Source organism: Terrapene carolina, unplaced genomic scaffold (genome assembly GCF_002925995.2).
Source record: "Terrapene carolina triunguis isolate 2854851 unplaced genomic scaffold, T_m_triunguis-2.0 Scaffold96, whole genome shotgun sequence".
Lineage (NCBI taxonomy): Eukaryota > Metazoa > Chordata > Testudines > Emydidae > Terrapene > Terrapene triunguis.
The window spans coordinates 11,293,227-11,311,828 of record NW_020664447.1 but is presented as its reverse complement, the minus strand read 5'-3'; the positions used below and the strand labels follow the sequence as shown (position 1 = coordinate 11,311,828).

Genomic DNA, 18,602 nt, shown 5'->3' with positions numbered 1-18,602 from the left:
TAATGTTTGTGGACTACATTTGTACAATTCAATTAGTAAAGCACCTCAATAAAAGAGTACATGTCTGATATAATCTTTAGAACAAGAATGAGATAACAAGAGGAAAGGATATAAAAGTCCTCTTTTGACAGACTGTAAGAAGATTAGAAATAAAAAATAGTACAAAATTTAAACACTATTCTCATCGCAGTCTGAATGTTGCGGGTATGGTGAACGTCATAGTTACTGTACCAAGGGGCACTCTCATAGAAAAAGTGGCTACAGTCAAAACACAAAGGAACAGATATTCAGCCCCCCATCAACTCAGCCTTCATTTTTTGCTTATGCAGTTGTGTATCCTTCTATTATTTGCCCTGCAATTCACTACAGGAGAAAAGCTGTGGACACACCTCTTTGCTGGACACTGAAAGTCTGTCTGGGCCATGTTGTACTGTAGTTTTGGTTACATTTCAGGGATATAGTTTTATTTATATTTGACTAATGCAGGCATAACTTGAGGTTGAATTTTTTGTTTTGTTTATAGTATAAACACATCTGGCAGATTTCTCTTTTGGGTGCAGACTAAAAAACAACCTGTTTTGTAGTCAGAGAACGCTACTGGGTAAATCAGAGAACATTCTTTCTAAAGCTAAATGTTGCCACAGGACAAGGCAGGGCTGTTTTATTTATTTAATACTGCATAGTTTTACACCCACCATTCGCTCCAAATATTTGATGTTTGCCACACGTTATGGGTTTCTCCAGAGAGATGCGGTCTTTTGGCAGCAAAAGATAAAAACCTGACTGATATAAACTAGTCACGGTACCCTAACAGTAATTAACAATGATGCAATATCCATGTGAAAAAGAGAACTTAAAGAATTAACTGTTAAGTTTTCTTGAGGATGCAGCTGCCAAAGCTTAACCTATCATAGCTAGAGTGCCATTGTGTTGCATTAGAGAGAGAGAAAAAAATCTTGGAAAGATTAAAAAATAGTTAATGTAAAGGGAAGTAGGATACAATAATTTTACAAGGTCAAAATCTGAGCCTGATGACACCAAATCAGGTTGTATTTATTTACAAAATAAAAATCACACCGGATGACAAAGTAACCATTATTTTTATCCTCATTTTCACACTTCACCTTCTAGAAAAGAATGAGTGTTTTTTTTCAACCTGCTCAACTGATTTAGTGCACCACAGTTGTAATTTAAGTCTTACTTGGTATCCAGCCTATGACCTCCTAAGCTAAAAAGGTATTCATGCGAACTACTACATGTGATTCTATAGAAGGTTAATATTTTCTGTTTCAAAGATTTTTTACTAAGCTATAGTATTTTCACTCACATTGTGTTGGTCTAACCCACTAACAGACAAACTATTGTAAGGAAAAAAAAAAAAGGATTGAAGCAACTGTTTTATAACATATGAAACCTGATACTGTTTTCTGTTGCCAGTACAATTCCCCAGTGAGATGGATAAATTGTGGTCAAGACCTGGACAGGTTAACTAGTGGTCATCAATGCTGGTGGTACCTTTATATACAAAAAATGGAAACTATTGGACATGGCATGTGAAATCTAATACCAGCCATGAAACAAGACAGCTGTTGGACTCTCGTTTTTTTTTCCTCTTTGAAGGGGCTTTAATTGAAAGCTTGGTGAAAAATGCAGGTTACATTCTTAGTGTTATCAATAATTTGTAACAGCAACAACATCAGAACAGTGATGCATCTAATATTTATACACTTTCTAATTTTAGTTGTCTAAGAGCAATACATTATCAGATATATATATATATACATACATACACACACACACACACACACACAATTTCAAGCAATTAATAGGAAATAATAAACCCCTCCTCCCAAAACCCTGAAATAATATATTTCCTCACACTAATGTCTCTTTTCACATATACTTGACGAAGAGTCTTTTTAAGTTACTTATCTTAAGAGTAATCTGTTAATGGAGATCCTGGACCAGCCCCATTTAAGTTCAGTTTTAAGTTTATACAGCTTGCTAACCACATAACCAGTGTGGTTTACATTGTAAACAAATCCCAAATGTCTACAATGACTAGAATCCGTTTGGGGTAAGAAGATGATCTGTGCATCTCATGATGGAATAAATTTAAACTAGTACAAAAAGGTGATTTAAACAGAGAAAATACAGTTTTGGGGGTCAATGCTATAATGTTAAAAGCAAGTTAACTTAATTGTAAGATTCTCATTTTCTGCACAAAGTAGTACTGCTTCATCTAACTTTAGCTGCTCTAGAAACTGTGGGGGGGTTTTAAAGTTGATTTTTGAAATTCAAATCAGACCTTACATTTTAAAAAATTGCCCTTAGGCAGTAGAAGTACAAAGCTTACCAGAAATGTCTCAGGTGGTTTTTTGGAGTGTGTGGTTGTATTAGAATTTGGAAACCTAACCATATGCACATATGCAGTAAGCATAGAGCTTACCTTAGCAGACATGCCCTACACATGGTTTGACTGAATAAGGTCCAATGAATTTGCACCGGGAAAAGTTCAAGTAGAAATAAAAATTGAAAGCTTTTTAGAGGAAAAAAACATCAAAAGTAACTATAGTTCATAGTAATATTTTAACTGTAACAGTCTTTGTAATTCCATAACAATGTTACCAAAAAAAACCACTTAACATTGAATGGGAATTTTTTTTAAGTCCAAATGGATGACAAAACTGAACAGAATCCTACGGTTTAGTTAACTTGTCTCAACTGGATAGTGAAGACAGCCGTAGCTTTCCTAAAGAGGTGGTCAAGGATGATGGAAAAGTTTGCAGTAGTTCACAATGTCCCATCTGGTTTATTCATTTGTTTGAATTGTCTAAAGGGCCAACTGAAGTTTAGTCATGTTCCTCTGGTGCATGTTGTGATGACGGACTAATTCATCGGATCTGGCAAATTTTTTTTGACAGCTGGGCCATCTACAGCTGAATGGTTTTTCACCTGTTAACAAAAACACCCCATTGTTTAACTGGCGTAGAGATGGATTCAAACATTTACAATTTATTTTGTTTCTTTACAACTCCTTTCAATAGGAAAATAACTACGCCCCAGATCTATAAGGTACTGAATGCCCTCAACTCCCATTCACTTCAATGCTCAGTGCTTTGCAAGACCAGGCCCTAAATGAGGGCATTTCTCACTCAACCCATGTTTTAAAGATGTCCTTTTAAGATTAAGCTGAACATTTGCAACAGCACATTCCTGAAGGAAGCACATAGGCCCGGCACACCAGTGGTTATTCTTTAAAGCCTGATCCAATGCCCATGGAAGTCAGTCATTTCCAGTGACTTCAATGGGCTCTATTAAGCTATCTCAGTGAAGACCTAATGAGCTGGGTAAGAAGAGGTCTATGGATTTAGCCTCAGGCTTGGCGAGCTGGTTCAAAAAGTTCCTCCCTGCTCTCCAAGTCAAGCAGACTTCACATATCCCACTGAGAAGAAAGAATGGGAAATTATTGAAGGCCCAGAATGCTCCATATTTTCCTAGCACTCCCCTAAGTAAATCAATAATCAAAAAAACCAAACAGACCCCAAATAGAAAAATATCCTTTCTGCACTTTTAGCAATTCTTCAATTTACCACAGCATGCAAATGCAGTAGCAAGTCACATTTTTGATAGCGCAGGAGTGCTGGAGGAATGTCCTCAGCAGCTCAGAGCAGGGCATAGGTCAGAACAGAATTGGAAATTTTATTCTTCTAGATTTGTATCATTAGTGGTATAAACTTGGATTTTCTATTTGTTTGTTTGTCTTTCTAAGTACGTACAGGTCTGTTTCTGGAGCCTGAAGTCATCTGTGCTGGGCTGGCTAGAGGTTCAGCATTCTCCAATTCAATACATTCTGGGGTTGGCATGAGCTTTCCTAACTACCACTACCCCACCCACCTCCATGGCTCACTTTTTGTGCAGATCATTTCAAAACTTCCAGATTCACACTCAGGGAAAGTTTGGATTGTGGTGAAGTTTTGTTTGTGTGGGTTTTTTTTTTTTTTTGCAAAAAATCAGTGAAACAGATACATCAAGGGGTCTTGAAGTCTAATTAGCTTAAAAAATACTTTGACAACCTCTGATTATTACAGAAAGGTATCAAATGGTTTAGAACAGAGATGAACTTGTCAGAATGACTAATAAAGTCATAAACTAATAAAATCCATCAGTTCTCAGCAGCACTGGCCAAATCATCCTCATTGATGTGAATTAATCATTATGGGCTACATTGTAGCTTTGCCACAAACCCTGCGTAAAAGAGGCATGTAATTGTGCTGCCTCAGAAACAAATCTGCTTCTCCTCTTGCTTCAGTCCTACACTGGGTGCAGATTACTTTCCCTTCCATGCTGGATCAGCTGCACTATCCTGCACCCTGGGGAGACAGTCAAAGCTCTGCCCACTCCTGCCTGCCTGCTCAGGAGGAGGACTAGCAGTCATGTGGGGAAATACAGGAAGCAAGGTGGCGTTTACTTACTGCCCTGCGCAGGTATTACAGGCTGTCTTCCCTGCTTTTTAGGGTCAGATGCCTAACTCAATTTAGCTACCTCACCATAAAATCCCTGGGGAGACAAGGCACTGTAATTTCTGCCTTGATGTAGCTAGTCAAGGTCAACTCCAAGTGGGGTGCTATAGTACTGACCTCAGCTAGCTACATGAAGGAATAAACTACCTGTGCACCTTAGCTCGGTTGATGTAGATCCCTGGGGAGACATCTTGAGTTATCTATCTTACTGGAAACACACACCTTTTTTGGCAGTAAAGACACAGGTCCAGCTCACATTGTGGCTATAAGATGGTAAGGCCCCAGGCTCTAGTCTTTGCTTGAGTCATGTGACACTTAGTCCTCTCACTCAGGCACAGAACAGAGCTTGTGGCCTTGTCTTCACGGGGGGGCGGGGGGGGGGGGGGAGAAGAAATAATGGAGATATCCTATCTCCTAGAACTGGAAGGGACCCCAAAAGGTTATTGAGTCCAGCCCCCTGCCTTCACTAGCAGGACCAAGTACTGATTTTGCCCCAGATCCCTAAGTGGCCCCCTCAAGGACTGAACTCACAATGCTGGGTTTAGCAGGCCAATGCTCAAACCTCTGAGCTATCCCTCCCCCCAAAAGGTGTTTTCTTAACTTAAGTTAGCTAACATGAGGTAAAATCCTAGTGAAAATAGGCAGTTTGTAGTTTTCACATGTTGACAGGTTGAGGTAAAACCTACACTCTCCCATGGTCTAACTCAATCTACTAATTTGTGTGAAAACTACACACTGCCTTGTCTTCACTAGGTATTTACCTCATTTTAAGTCATGTTAACTATGAATACACCTTTTTTCCTAGAGAAGATGCACCCAATTTCAGGCCAAATTCACACTGTAACAGCGGGCATACACCAGGGATCAAAACTGTGCCCTTTACCATTTACAGACAATAAAAGTGTAGACAATGAAAGACACAGCACATTGTCTTAAGCTTTCTTTTGGATGCAGCCTGGAAAGTGCCAGTATTCTACAGGCGAATAGTTCTGATTTTTGTAAATTATTTTTTTAAATCTTAAATATGAAAATTTTGTGGGAGGGAAGGGAAGAGAAAAAGTCCTTATCATCTTAGTTGGGAGAGTAGGACTTTCTACAAGTCCTTGTCTTGCAGTGTGGGGGCATGTTTCAAAGCTGGAGATCATTATGAATAGCACTAAGGTATCTAATAATATTGAACTCTAGAAAGGCAGTTCTTTATTAGCAAGATATGCTGATTTTCATATAATAAGTTAGTATATCAAATTGTTCAGCTAAGAATGGTGCAAAAATAATTCTAAAATTACTCCCAGAACACGAGGTTCCAGTTAAAATGCTATGGAAAGGATCTATTGTAATTTCATCGTTATGTTTCCTCAAATGTTCCTTGGACATTTTGGCATGTTTTTACTTTAGATTTTGTGCGTGTGGCTGTTTAGCGTTGGCGAAAGCTGCTGTCTTTATCCTCAGGAGAGATTACAGTGATGCCAGCTTCCCCAAGATACCTTACATTAGGCTTCAGCCCTGACCTAGAGGGGCCATGAGTAGAGATGAGAGGATCTTTAACTCCACAGCCCCTCTGCTGAGGCTGGCACTAAATGGCCTCTTTGTGGGCAGTTGTGGGGATGATAGTTTATGCACAGTGGATGTTTGTGGGCTGAGATCACTAAAGCCATTTCACAAAAGCTGACAAAATACATTATGCCAAGCTGATATGTCCTAAAAGCACGAAGTACCCAGGAGCAACATTTTCCAAAGCACCTAAGTAACACAGGCGCCTAAGTCCTATTTTGAAAAGTGATTTAGGCATCTAGGAGCCAAGTCGCACTGAAAGTCAATGGGACTCAGGCTCCTAAGTCACTTGGGCACTTTTGAAAATGTTAGCTCAGGTTCGAAGACTCCCGCTAAACATTTAAATCACAGTAAAATTTATTTAGTTTAAATAAATAATGAAATATAAATGTGAAGAAAAGTTTACGCACTTGTTTTACCTGTATGAGTCCTGGTATGAGTCTTCAGATGATCAGATCTGGAGAACTTTCTCTGACAGGTTTTACACTGGAAGGGTTTCACACCTAAACAGATAAAACAAATCTATTCCTGTATTTCAACAACTTTTGGGAAGGATCAGGGAGATCAATTATTTCTGAATTATCAAAATACTGGAATTTTTTTTTAATAGTTCCTGTAACTCCTCCTCCCCAGCTGCCCGCCTACGTGTCTCAAAGATCATTAATCAGGCTTCTGCACAACTTACCCTTTCATAACCCTATCTTTCTCCTGCAGGCCAGTTAACACTTTCAGGTATAAAGTGTCCCAGCTGCAGCCAGTGTAAGCAAGCTCTACTCATAGGATTCAAAATATGAAAAGTCATGATCAAGAAAAGCTCTACAAAGTTATTAATTTGTTGGTTCCTGTGGTTTGGTACCTCTGGCGTTCCACCTCAAGCTTTGTGTATTTGGATTCAATTTGGTAAAACCAGATTTGAAAAAAAAAATCCACCTGACAAGTTTTATTAAACTATATTGTGCATGGGTTCTTAAGGATTTGTTTAACCCAGAAGACCTACCATGGGATTGTCAAAAGTGTATATATTAGGGGGTGGAAATTAAGTGAAGCCATATAACAGTCTCAAAAACGTCCCTCCTCACCCCCTAAAGAACCACCACTGAGCATTCTGATTAAAGGTTTGCAAGACCCAAAGAAAGTTTACATGAACTGCTAGTTTTCATGTTTAAACCGAAAGATTCCTATCGTTTCAGGTTTCATTATAGAAAGTTTCACACAGCTGAAGTCCATCATAATTCTCCTATTACCTCTTAAGGGCCAAACTGTCTTCCTTAGGATAAAAACTGAACAAACAGACTTTGCATAAGGAACCTTGTAATATTCCGCAATCCAGAGTCAGGCCACAGAGCCATTTATAATTGCTACAACGTTCTCCACCCTGTAGCCAAGGAATGCTACATGCTTCCTGCGCAGAGTTTTTGGCCAGTGTAGCCACATGCTTAATGTCAATAGGATTTAAGCACATGTTCACAATTAAGCACATGCCTAAGTGCGGGATTGGGATCCAGATGCAGAGCAGTGCTCTGTAGATTGCAGTGGGTGTGGTGTACACTTCATCATCTGCTCCTCCTTTCTGCACAGCAAACACATGGTAGTTCCATTGCCTTTTGAGCCTCACACACGGGTGAGTGCAGGTTTTCCCCTTACATATTTAAATCATAAGCATCACTGCAGTATTAACTGCATTAATTGTTTTTAAATTATTACTTTTATCAGATTACTAGTCGATGGTTTTATTTTGTTTAATCATTCCTTGTTCAAAAGAGAGAATATTTTCCACACCATGCACGTCACTCCAGAGAGAAGAGTGTTTCATTTCAAGAGTTTTGTTACAAGTTTGCAGAATCCAAAAGCTCAATTATTGAGGCATAAATTTGTGATTCTGAAATACTAGTAAAAAATCATCATCCTGGAGTCCAACTAAGGATGAATCTTCCTGCTAAGAAGAATGTTAGAGAGGAGAAAGCTACAGCCAACAAACCTGTGTGTCGTCTTTGGTGTCGTTTGAGTTGGTCTGAACGAGAGAACCTTCGCTCACAGTCCTTAAAGTCGCATTGGTACGGTTTCTCACCTTAAGAGGGCAAAGGTTTCATTAGAAAGGTATTGCTGAATTCAAAAACATGTCAGCTTCATGTTTAATGAGTCTCTTCATTCATAAAATGTGCTATACTAAAAGGCTAGGGCTTCTTCTCACATATTTTTAAAAGTTAATGGGCCAGATTCTCAGCTGATTCAAATTAATATAGCTTGAAGTCAATGGAGCTATGCAGATTTTCACCAGCTGAGGATATAGCACAATTCATTTACCTTAGTTAAATTTGATCTCGAATCAGTTTGTTCTAAAAAGGGGTAAAAAATAGATTAAAATTACAAAAACTGAACCCAAGTTGCATGAACATTTATTCCAACATTTGACATTATTCTATTATTTGACAGTAAAAACAGCAATGTGTCTTTTCCCCCGAAGACCATATTCCAACCCCTTCTACAATTTTCACAAGGAAGTAATTTACACAGGTGAAAGATTTATAAATTGCTGTAAACTGGATTTGAAGGGGAAAAAAATCAAACCCAAAACATTAAGACTGGTAAATTTTTATCTGGTGTAAGTGTGTAAAAGAATTGGCAACATTCAATCCTGGAATAAAGCACATTTCTCCCCCAAAATGCCTATTCCTTCACTTCCCTTAAGCACCATGAAAAGCAGTATTTCACATGCAAACACCTCCCTCACACAAGTCTATGAAATCTTTGAGAGCCTCATACAAAAATTATCTAAACTTTTCCTATGTGTTTTGTACATCTCTACTCAGAACCCTAGAACTCAGCCTGTCTGGGACCAAAGGTGATATGCTGGCCTTAAAAATAAAATAAACGATAATAATGTCTCACATTCATACAGCACCTTTCATCATAAAGAGCTTGACAAATCATCTAAGCATACAAACATAATAAAAATGCAGCCATTTCGGGAGAGGAGAGTGGAAACAAATTGGAATACAGCACACTGTGGAATAGTGGGGTGACTTAAAATTTTGACCAGCACAGAAGGGCTAACTTAATCTTACTGACATAGGATTTTTAAGGCCTGATTCTCATTTACACTAAGACCTTTTTACACCACTCTGGCATGCTAGAAGGGCATAAAATACATACATTATATTTACACCCACTATAAGGCCCTTTTACAATGTCAGAATGGAGCCCTTTAATGTGTATGCAGAGCAGAAGGACTCTGGTTTTTAAACACTTCATATGAAAGTTCTACACATAGTAAACTGCATGGAACTTGTTTTCTTCTGCTTTGGAAGGGTGAGGTGTACAACCAGGGCCGGTGCTACCATTAAGGCAAACTAGGCGGTTGCCTAGGGCACCAAGATTTGGGGACGCCAAAAAGCGGTGCCCCCAATTTTTTTTTTACAGCGTTCCTGGGCTGGGCTGCTGACACGTGCGGCTCAGACTCCCTCTCCCAGCGCAGCAGCCGCTCCACTTCTCCTGCCTCCCAGGCTTGCGGCGCCAATCAGCTGTTTGGAGCCGCAAGCCTGGGAGGGGAGGAGAATTAGAGTGGGGGCGGCGTGCTCAGGGAGGAGGCGGAGCAGAGGTGAGCTGGGGTGGAGAGCTGCCGCACGGCTCCCCGGGGCGGAAGCTGCCGCGGGGGTGGGGGGGGCGCGCCTCAGGGCAGGGTGGGGGGAGCTGCCACAGGGCTGGGGGGGGGGCACAAGGTGGAAGTTTCGCCTTGGGCGCAAAACTTCCTTGCACCATCCCTGTGTACAACAAAGACCCAAAATGAAGGCATTAAAGAAAAAAGGAGCTTGAAATGAAGTGGGGTGGGTTTTTTTAAAATGTATGAAGTTCCCAAACACCTGAATTTCAAGATTCAGTGTTTGTGGTGTTAGTTTATAATAATAGCAGAGAAATAGGTTTCTGTTAGCCACATTTGAATCTAGAATGAGTGCTGTACATTCTGAGGCGCAGAGGAGGCATATGCTAAGATATTATGTTTATGTTGCATGTGATCTATGAAAGTGAATTGACCCCTTTACAGAGTATATTTGATTGCAATTACAGTGTTAGGACAGTTAGAAATGGTCCATGATTTAAGGGGACATGGCAATTTCTACTTGAAAATATTTATCTTTGTAGCTTATCCTTATCCTTTTTAAAAATTACAGAGTTAACACATCTCTATCATTTTTGTATTATGAAATTATGATTTGGGCTTAAAACATAAATGTGACTCATTCTGGGATGAGTCACATTCTGATCTCAGCAAAACTTTTGCAAATGTTGTGTAACTTTGTTTATATTAACAACGAGGAGTCGGTAGCACCTTAAAGGCTAACAGATTTATTTGGGCATAAGCTTTCATGGGTAAAAACCCACTTCTTCAGATGCTCGAAAGCTTATGCCCAAATAAATCTGTTTGTCTTTAAGGTGCCACCTGACTCCTCATTTTTGTGGATACAGACTAACATGGCTACCACTCTGATATTTGTTTATATTAATGAAGATTTACAGGGGTGTAGCAAAGATCAGAATTTTCACCATATTTAACATCTGTATAAAAATCTTTATAACTTCCTGTGGCAGGTACCCAAAGGAGTTTACTGACTCTTAAACCTAGGCATAACCTATTCCATCTCTGTTCAGTTTAATTTATTTATGTAAATTATTACGTTTGCCACAAGTGTTTAAAATGGTTCCTTACACTTCGACCACAAGAACTTCCGCAGAAATGCTTACTTCTAGGAAACCACTTACTTTCAAGAGATTCAGCCATTTGACAGATTTAAGAGACTGAATGTCAGTGAAACAGAATGCAGTGACAGGATGATTGTCTCCTAATTGCAATATAAATGCAGAAGATATTTAATTAGACATTTGAATAGAACATTGTAACAGGCTTGAAGGCATCCACTTTGAAAACAAAAGGACCTTTATTTTTGTTTTACAAAATGATCTACTCGCCTGAGAAGTCTGATGCCTTTTTCAGGCTACCTTATCAGCAACCTTCTTCTGCTGGAACCAGAGTTGCTCACTTGCATTCAGATTTGTTTGGACAGAATTGTTATGCAATTTAACCATTAGAAGCCAGTTTGTAGATTAAAGCCATTTAAAAAAAAATTAATTAAAAAATATTTTTGATTAGAATAAGGAAAACGTCAACCAAAGCACACATGGGGGTCAGCCAATCCAGCAAACTGGCACAAAACAGTGTGTTGAAATTGAGTGTAAAAGGAAAGGGAGTGAGATTTGGAGAGGATCCAGAATTTCTCTCTCTTCCATTCTTCTTGGGCTTCAGCAGGGGCCTAAATTAAATGGCCACTGAAGTCAGCGGAGATACATATTGACTTCAATAAGCATCAGAACAAGCATCCGATTAGGAAAAGTGCACTGGGTGTTCAACACTAAACACTCAGTGGATTCTCTAAACCAGCGGTTCTCAAACTTTAGCAACCCAAGGACCTCCATTTTGATTTAAAAATTGTCACGGACCCCCTAAGTCCCTCACTCAGCCTCAGGCCCTGCCCCCACTCCTCCCCTTCCCTGAAGGCCCTACCTCTGCCCCACCTCTTCCCGCTCCCACTCCTCCCCGTCCCTCCCAGCACCTCCTGCACATCGCTGAACAGCTGTTCCCTGAAGTGCAGGAGGAGTTAAGGGAGGGAAGGGAAGGAGTTGATCAGCGTGGCCAGCAGACCCCCGGAGTGCCCTCATGGACCCCCAGGCATCCACAGACCCCAGTTTGAGAAACACTGCTCTAAACTGATTAGCAAAAAGCTTGTTTGTGATTTCTTCTCTCCCAGGGCTCATTGGGGGCATCCCAAGTTAGAGCTAAAGCTTCCAGGTTTGAGGGACACTCAAACAATATTTCCCATATGACAAAAACAAAACAGAAAGGAGTTGAAGATCAAACTGCACCTGCCCTTTGCCCTTTCCTTGCTCAATTTTTCGCTATTATTTCCATTTCAGTACTAATAAGAAAAACGTAAAGGCTGACCATAATGCAAGATAAAGCTTTAGACATGAGGGAATGGAAAGACAGTTCACTATAAAACCATTTCTTCTTTTAAAATTAAAAACTCAAATTGCACTTTAACTTTAGGTTTAAAGCACTGCAAACATAAAACAAATCTGAGCGGCATGGTTCTGGTTTGTGCGCTTTTTTTTTTTCACTTTCATCTTATATATATGTCAGTGTACTTATTCAAAATGGGCCAAATTACACCAGTGTAAATGGAAGGCAACTTCTTTGAAACCAATGCAGTTACTCCAGATTTAAGCGAGAGCAGAATTTGGACCTACTTTCCTATAAGTGCACAATATTGACCATAATACTTTCATTCAAGTATACTTTTGGTGGAGGAGTTCTGGAATGGGGAGGTGGGCTAGTGCTAAGACTAAAACATTAATTGAGTAGCTGAAGTTTTGCCTTCCGCTCAGAGACAGCAAGTTTTACAGAGAAAGAATCTGAGGCAGGTCTATACCCAGTTTTGTGCCAATCTAATTAAATGGGTTTTTATACTGATTCCGTTAAATTGGTGCAACCCCCTTGTGTGGATGCAGTTCAATATCAATGCAAAAGTGTTTATACCATTATAACGTGTTTCAGTAAACTTTTTTTACATATTTTTCTTTTGCAGGTAAGCTTTAAAGATAAAGTTTATGCATTTTTTTTGCACAAGAAACCAGATTGACATGGGGGGGTGGATTTGTAACTGTTGGTGATAAAAGAAAAACCTTCTACACTGCACATTATCCCGTGAGAATGAATCTTACAAGATCTGCCTTCAAGGAATATTAATAGACGAAAGACAGTCTAGGGCACTGGCCTGGGACTCAGACATGGGTTTGATTCCCCGCTCAACCACAGACCTCACGTGTGATCTTAAACAAGTCACTTAATCTACCCTTAGTTCCCCATTTGTAGAATAGGGATAATATTTCTCTACTTCTCAATGATCTTGGAGGATAAAATCCATTAATGATTGCAAGGTGCCTAGATACCGTGGTGAGGAAGGTCATATAAGTAACTAGATAAAGGAAGGAGACACAGAAGGGATGTCAAGAAGACACACTTCATTCTGAGTGGGTTTTGGTGGCAGTGTATAATCAATAAGATAGAGTCATTGTGAAATACATCACCAATACTTATCTAGTACTATAAAATTTAAGGTATAGCAAACCCATGTGTGACACCCTGGCACCTCAGTATTTACCACTGTGTGGTATCATTCTAAAAGTCTTGATCTGCTAGACAGTAATATCTCGTTGGATTGTATGAACTATTGTCATATGTGAAGTTATGAAGTTTGGCTATGTATGTGTTACAGAAACATGTTCTGAGGTTGAAAACACCCACAAGCAGCCTTTCAGGTACAACAGTAAAAAGGCCAAACAATGTTAATGGCTTCTTGAGGAAATTCACACAAGCACAAAGATTACCCCAGGAACTGTGTACAATAGAAACCTCTCAGAGATAGCATGACACAATGGGAACTGTTTGACCCAGGCTACAGCAAAAGAGCTTTCCAGCAAGTGGGAGGAAGATATAAAGGGGGACAGTGACATCATGATGGGTCCTCACTCTCCCTACAACAACACACCTGGAAATGCCTGAGGGGCAAGGACTGAACTGTGGGAAGTGATGGTCCCAGGCTAGAGGGATTTTTAGCCTGTGTATGAAAACCTGGGAAAGCCAAGGCAACTTGTGCCTTAAGAATCTGCCAGCCTGTTTATCACTCACAGTGAGAATTTGCTAATTTATATCCTACCTGTCTAGTATGTTAAGCTCAGTTTTGTTTATTTATTAAGGTAATCTGTTTTGATCTGTTTGCTATCACTTAAAATCTATCTTTTGTAGTTAATAAACTTGTTTTTGTTTTGTCTAAAACAGTGGGTTTCAAACTTTTTTTCTGGTGACCTAGTTGAAGAAAATTATTGATGCCCGCGACCCAACGGAGCTGGGGATGAGGGGTTTGGGGTACGGGAGGGGCTCAGGGCTGGGGCAGAGGGTTGGGGTGTGGGAGGGGGTCAGGGCTCTGGGGTGGGGTGCAGGCTCTGGGGTGGTACTGGGGATGAGGGGTTTGGGGTGCAGGAGGGGCTCCGGGTTTGGGGGTGCTCAGGGCTGAGTCAGGGGATTGGGGCATGGGCTTACCTCGGGTGGCTCTCGGTCAGTGATGCAGCGGGGGTGCTAAGGCAGGCTTCCTGCCTGTCCTGGCACTGCGGACTGTGCTGCGCCCCAGAAGTGGCCAGCAGCAGGTCTGGCTCCTAGGCACAGGTGCGCAAGCAGCTCTCACACGCAGGCACAGCTTTCTGCCCCCCCTCCCCCCGCCAGCTCCCATTGGCTGGCAGAGCCAGTGCTCAGGGTGGGGACAGCATGCAGAGCTCCGTAGCCCCTCCACCTAGGAGCCAGTCCTGCTGCTGGCCGCTTCTGGGGCACAGCATGGGGTCAGAACAGTTAGGGACTAGCCTGCCTTAGCCGGGCAGCACCGCCGACGGGACTTTTAATGGCCCGGTCGGCAGTGCTGACCAGAGCTGCCGCAACCCAGTGTCTTACATTCTGGGTCGCAATCCGCAGTTTGAACCACTGGTCTAAAACCAAGGAGTGGAAATTATAACTTGGGGCAGAAAGCTGTTGCATATCTCTCTCCACATTGAGGGAGGGGGCGAATTTTATGAGCTTACACTGTACAGTTCTCTGTGCAGCACAAGACAGTATAATTTTGGGTTTACACTCTGGGGGGGCGGAGCTGCTTTAGCAACTGGGAGTGCCTTAGCTGAGCCATCCCAGGCAGAGCTAATCTCAGCGTCTGTGTGAAGCTGCAGCTGGGTGTGTCCCTATACTGTGTGTATGCTGGTGAAAAAGCAAGCTTGGAAACTTATCACAGCACCACAATGTGAAAGAGAGCCCAGGCTGGTGGGTCAGGTGGGCTGAGTGGTACCCCAGTTACAAGTGGCACCCCGGTGGGAACCCGTCACACCATGGCTATATACTTTCAAACACAACCTTGGACTTTCAACACCACAAGCTGAAACCCCTAACACTTGAACTAAAAGGATCCGCTCCATTAGTTGCAGGCTCTCAGGCACCACTGAGGGCAGCTACTAGACAGAATCACCACCACACACACTTACCCTGTATATTACAAAATCCTTAAAAAGCAAAATTCTTGACAATTACTGCTCTCTCTCTCTCTCTCTCTCTCTCTTTTTAAATGAAAAGGTAGTTTTTAGAGACAGAAGGTCCGAAAAGCTATTTTTTGTATAAGATGACCAGTTTCTACTCAAAGTGAATTCATAGCTTTACCAGGAATTGGAATATCACCAGACAAAATCTGGAAAGAATTATGATGTTTCTGCCATAGATCATGTTCATGAAGGGTGTGTGTGTGCGCGTGTGTGTGTGTGTGTGTGTGTGTGCGCGTTTGCGTGCGTGTGTGTGCGTACACACACACACACGTATTTATGTATAATCAGTTTTCACAAAGCAATCCCTGAAATCTACTCACCACATTATTTGCATTATTGTTTACAATTTATATTTATTTTTGCATTTCTTTAGGAGCCCAATCTACTACAGTGGAATATTCCAGATAACAAGTGCGCTTTTATGGTTATATGTGTTTCAATAATGGCATTGTTAACAGTGGATAAGCAATCTTCGAGGGTACAAAATGTCAATGTATTTTCTACAAGAACTTTGTTGAAACACTAGTAAAAACTGATTAGAGATTCCAATTTTGTGTTTCAGAGCTCTGCTTGATTTTGCAATATAGCAGTTGGTAACATTATCTGAAAGAAAAGGACATAAGTAGAGGAACTAATGAGTCAGTCATATAAATATCTAGTAGGTGATAGGAAGAAATACATCAAGGGCCAAAATTATTTTGTAACAGCACTAACAGCTAATTTAAGTTTACATATTAATATTTCATCCTGTTTCAAATCAAGTGTCCATTATTGCAAAACCTGATCTATTACTATATTAAGAAAGGTGGAAGGGCTACTGCATGTGTGTATTCTAATACCACATTACACCAGGAATAGTACAATTGTATATTGGTTACAGAAAGACAGGCCTGATACAGCCAAAAGTAACCTCTATAGTAGCTGGCCCCTGGAAGCTCTCCAGGACTTGTAGCACTGACGGACCCATGTCATCAGCAGGCAGGATCAAACCTGGGGCCTCTGGAGCTTAGTGCATGAGCCTGTACTGCCTGAGCTAAAAGCCACGTGGCCTTTAGCTAAGGCTGTAGAGCAGACTCATTAATCTCTCTCTGGTCTCGGTGCCACTAGATGGGACAGAGCACCACACCCAGGAGGTGTGTGGGTTACACAGCCAAAAGTAACCTCTATAGTAGCTGGCCTCTGGAAGCTCTCCAGCTTTCCTGCAACTATCCAGAGTACTGTCTACACAAAGGTATATGTGTTAGTGGAAGAAGAAGAAGAAGAAGAAGAAGAAGAAGAAGATCCCTCTTTTTGTGAGTGCAGAACACCATGCTAGACATTCTACTGCTATTCCCTTTCTAGTTGTCTGACTCCACTCAGTCTAACTGGCATATTTAATACTGAACCCTAAGTTTACAATGCTCAGGTGTTGCTCAGCTGCCTGTTTAATCTCAGATTAAGAAACAGTTTTAAAGGGCTGTGGCTTTACTTTACCAGGTGGTCCCTAGCTGGCAACTCCATTATATTCAGACTGGCCTGATGATGGTCCCTAATAGATTTCTCTAAGACAATGCCTTGCACCTAAAAACAGCAAGTGGGGTGTGGAAGGAAAGGAGTAGTAAAGAAGCTATCATTCAGTAAGCACCGCCACCAGGAAAAGAGACACTCCACAGCAGTGATTCCAAAAGGATAACTCCTCCATAAAAGAAAGATTGGTTTCCAAAGCTTTCCACAAAATGGCTGCACAACCCCCATGCTGGGAAACAGGGGAAAGACAAAGATACAAAGAGACTAAAAATGGGACCCTCCACAAAGTTCACATCTGAATATTAGATACCACTGAATATGGATGGAACTGCCCTTTTATAAAGCTAAGAGACATTTGCAAAATTCAAAACCATATCTAGATTTGAATTTAAAATATCTGAAAGTTCAGGGATGTACAGATCTTGGGCCACATCTGAAAGAGAGATCATTCTGGGGGAAAAGCCCCTCTGGGTTTGTGAAGCATGGAATGCAATGAAGCATTTATCGTGAGCATTTATCTCCTCTCTCTGGCACCTCTACAACTCACTCTAGAGGAATAAGGGTATTTATGCCCTTCAAAGGCAGTCAGAAAACTCCCTCTGGAGAGGATAGCCAGCTACAGTCCCAGCATCTACAGCTTCCTGTAACTTTTTTGTCTCCAAATATTATAGAGCAAGTGCTAAATAGTGTGTGGTATCATGCAGTACATCTCTTGCAGTTAAAGAAAAAAAAAAGATTCAGGAGTAACCTTTGTGAGGCATCCAGAAATAATATGGTATAAACCAAGCATCTACATGTAATAAAATAAGAGCTGAATAATTAACAATTTTCAAATGATGGAAAATCAAGATCTGGAGCAAATAAGTTTAGCGATGGAGGAAATAGGAGTGATTGTGAGGACAACTCAAAACTGTTTAGACATTTTCAAGCAAAATACTGGCATAAGCAGCTGTTAGAGGCTCCCAAGTGCCTACAAAATTGTATTTTAAAACTGTTTATGGAGACCAGAGTACTGTTTGTGTACAGCTTGAGCTGTGAAGCCTAAATTGCAGTTACAATCTAAAGTATCTTGAATTTGTAGTCTGAGCAACACTGAAGATGTCCAGCTGAATATTCCATGTGTTGTGCAGTCCTGTGCATTATTAAATTAAAAATGCATTGCACTGATTATCCTTAAGATCTTTACAATTGCTGCACGCAATTAACATTACCATAGTATTCAAAGTATTCCACTGGCCTGGGGTTTGCAATCTCTCTTTTATAGTGTGAGCCATATTTTAACAGAGATAGTGTATGATAGACCATGTGACTATTTACAATGGACCACCTCTCGACAGTCTATTTCATCCCTATGATAATGACAGCAATTGCTGATATGGTAGAGCAGTAGCATGAAAATGTGTATCTTTAGCACAGTTGTGATCCTAAGAGCATCCCAACACAAAAGGACAAGGGGCTCAGTGATAGCTCTTAAAGTTTCAGATGGCCTGACCATTCCAGTGTACCCCAACGCACTAAGGTCATAACCTGTAACTAAAAGGTGTCAGGTAAGGTGTCAGTAGAAAGCTAATAACATACTGATCATTAATATGATTGTGTAATGTATGTACAGAGGACAAATTCAAAGTTAAAAACTTATTGGAAATTATGTTATCAAAGTGTGTCTGCCAGGCAGTGCTGAAGTTACCCTACCCTAGACAAAGGAATGTGATTCTGCCACCTTGAAGATATTTCCAAAGTACATTAAGAGACAATTGGAATGCAATCTAGATAGAAAGTAAACAGACCCATCAAGCCAGCAAGGGGAAGTATTAACTACTGAGCATCACAGCAGGG

The 18,602-nt window shown here is 40.7% G+C and overlaps 1 protein-coding gene across 3 annotated transcripts in view; it reads right to left on the bottom strand.

Annotated features, from left to right (window-relative positions):
* Positions 1–2,769: 2,769 nt before the first annotated feature.
* Positions 2,770–18,602, bottom strand: part of WT1 (WT1 transcription factor) — a 46,904-nt gene continuing 31,071 nt past the window's right edge. For 2 of the 3 annotated variants that reach the window (XM_029911520.1, XM_029911521.1), the window contains 3 exons: positions 8,053–8,142; positions 6,485–6,577; positions 2,770–2,955 (listed from right to left, as the gene is read on the bottom strand). In XM_029911520.1, the coding sequence (XP_029767380.1) occupies positions 2,834–2,955; positions 6,485–6,577; positions 8,053–8,142 (305 nt within the window). In that variant the 3' untranslated portion in view covers positions 2,770–2,833. The remainder of the gene's footprint in view (positions 2,956–6,484; positions 6,578–8,052; positions 8,143–18,602) is intronic. The other variant, XM_024211470.1, reaches the window with a different exon arrangement.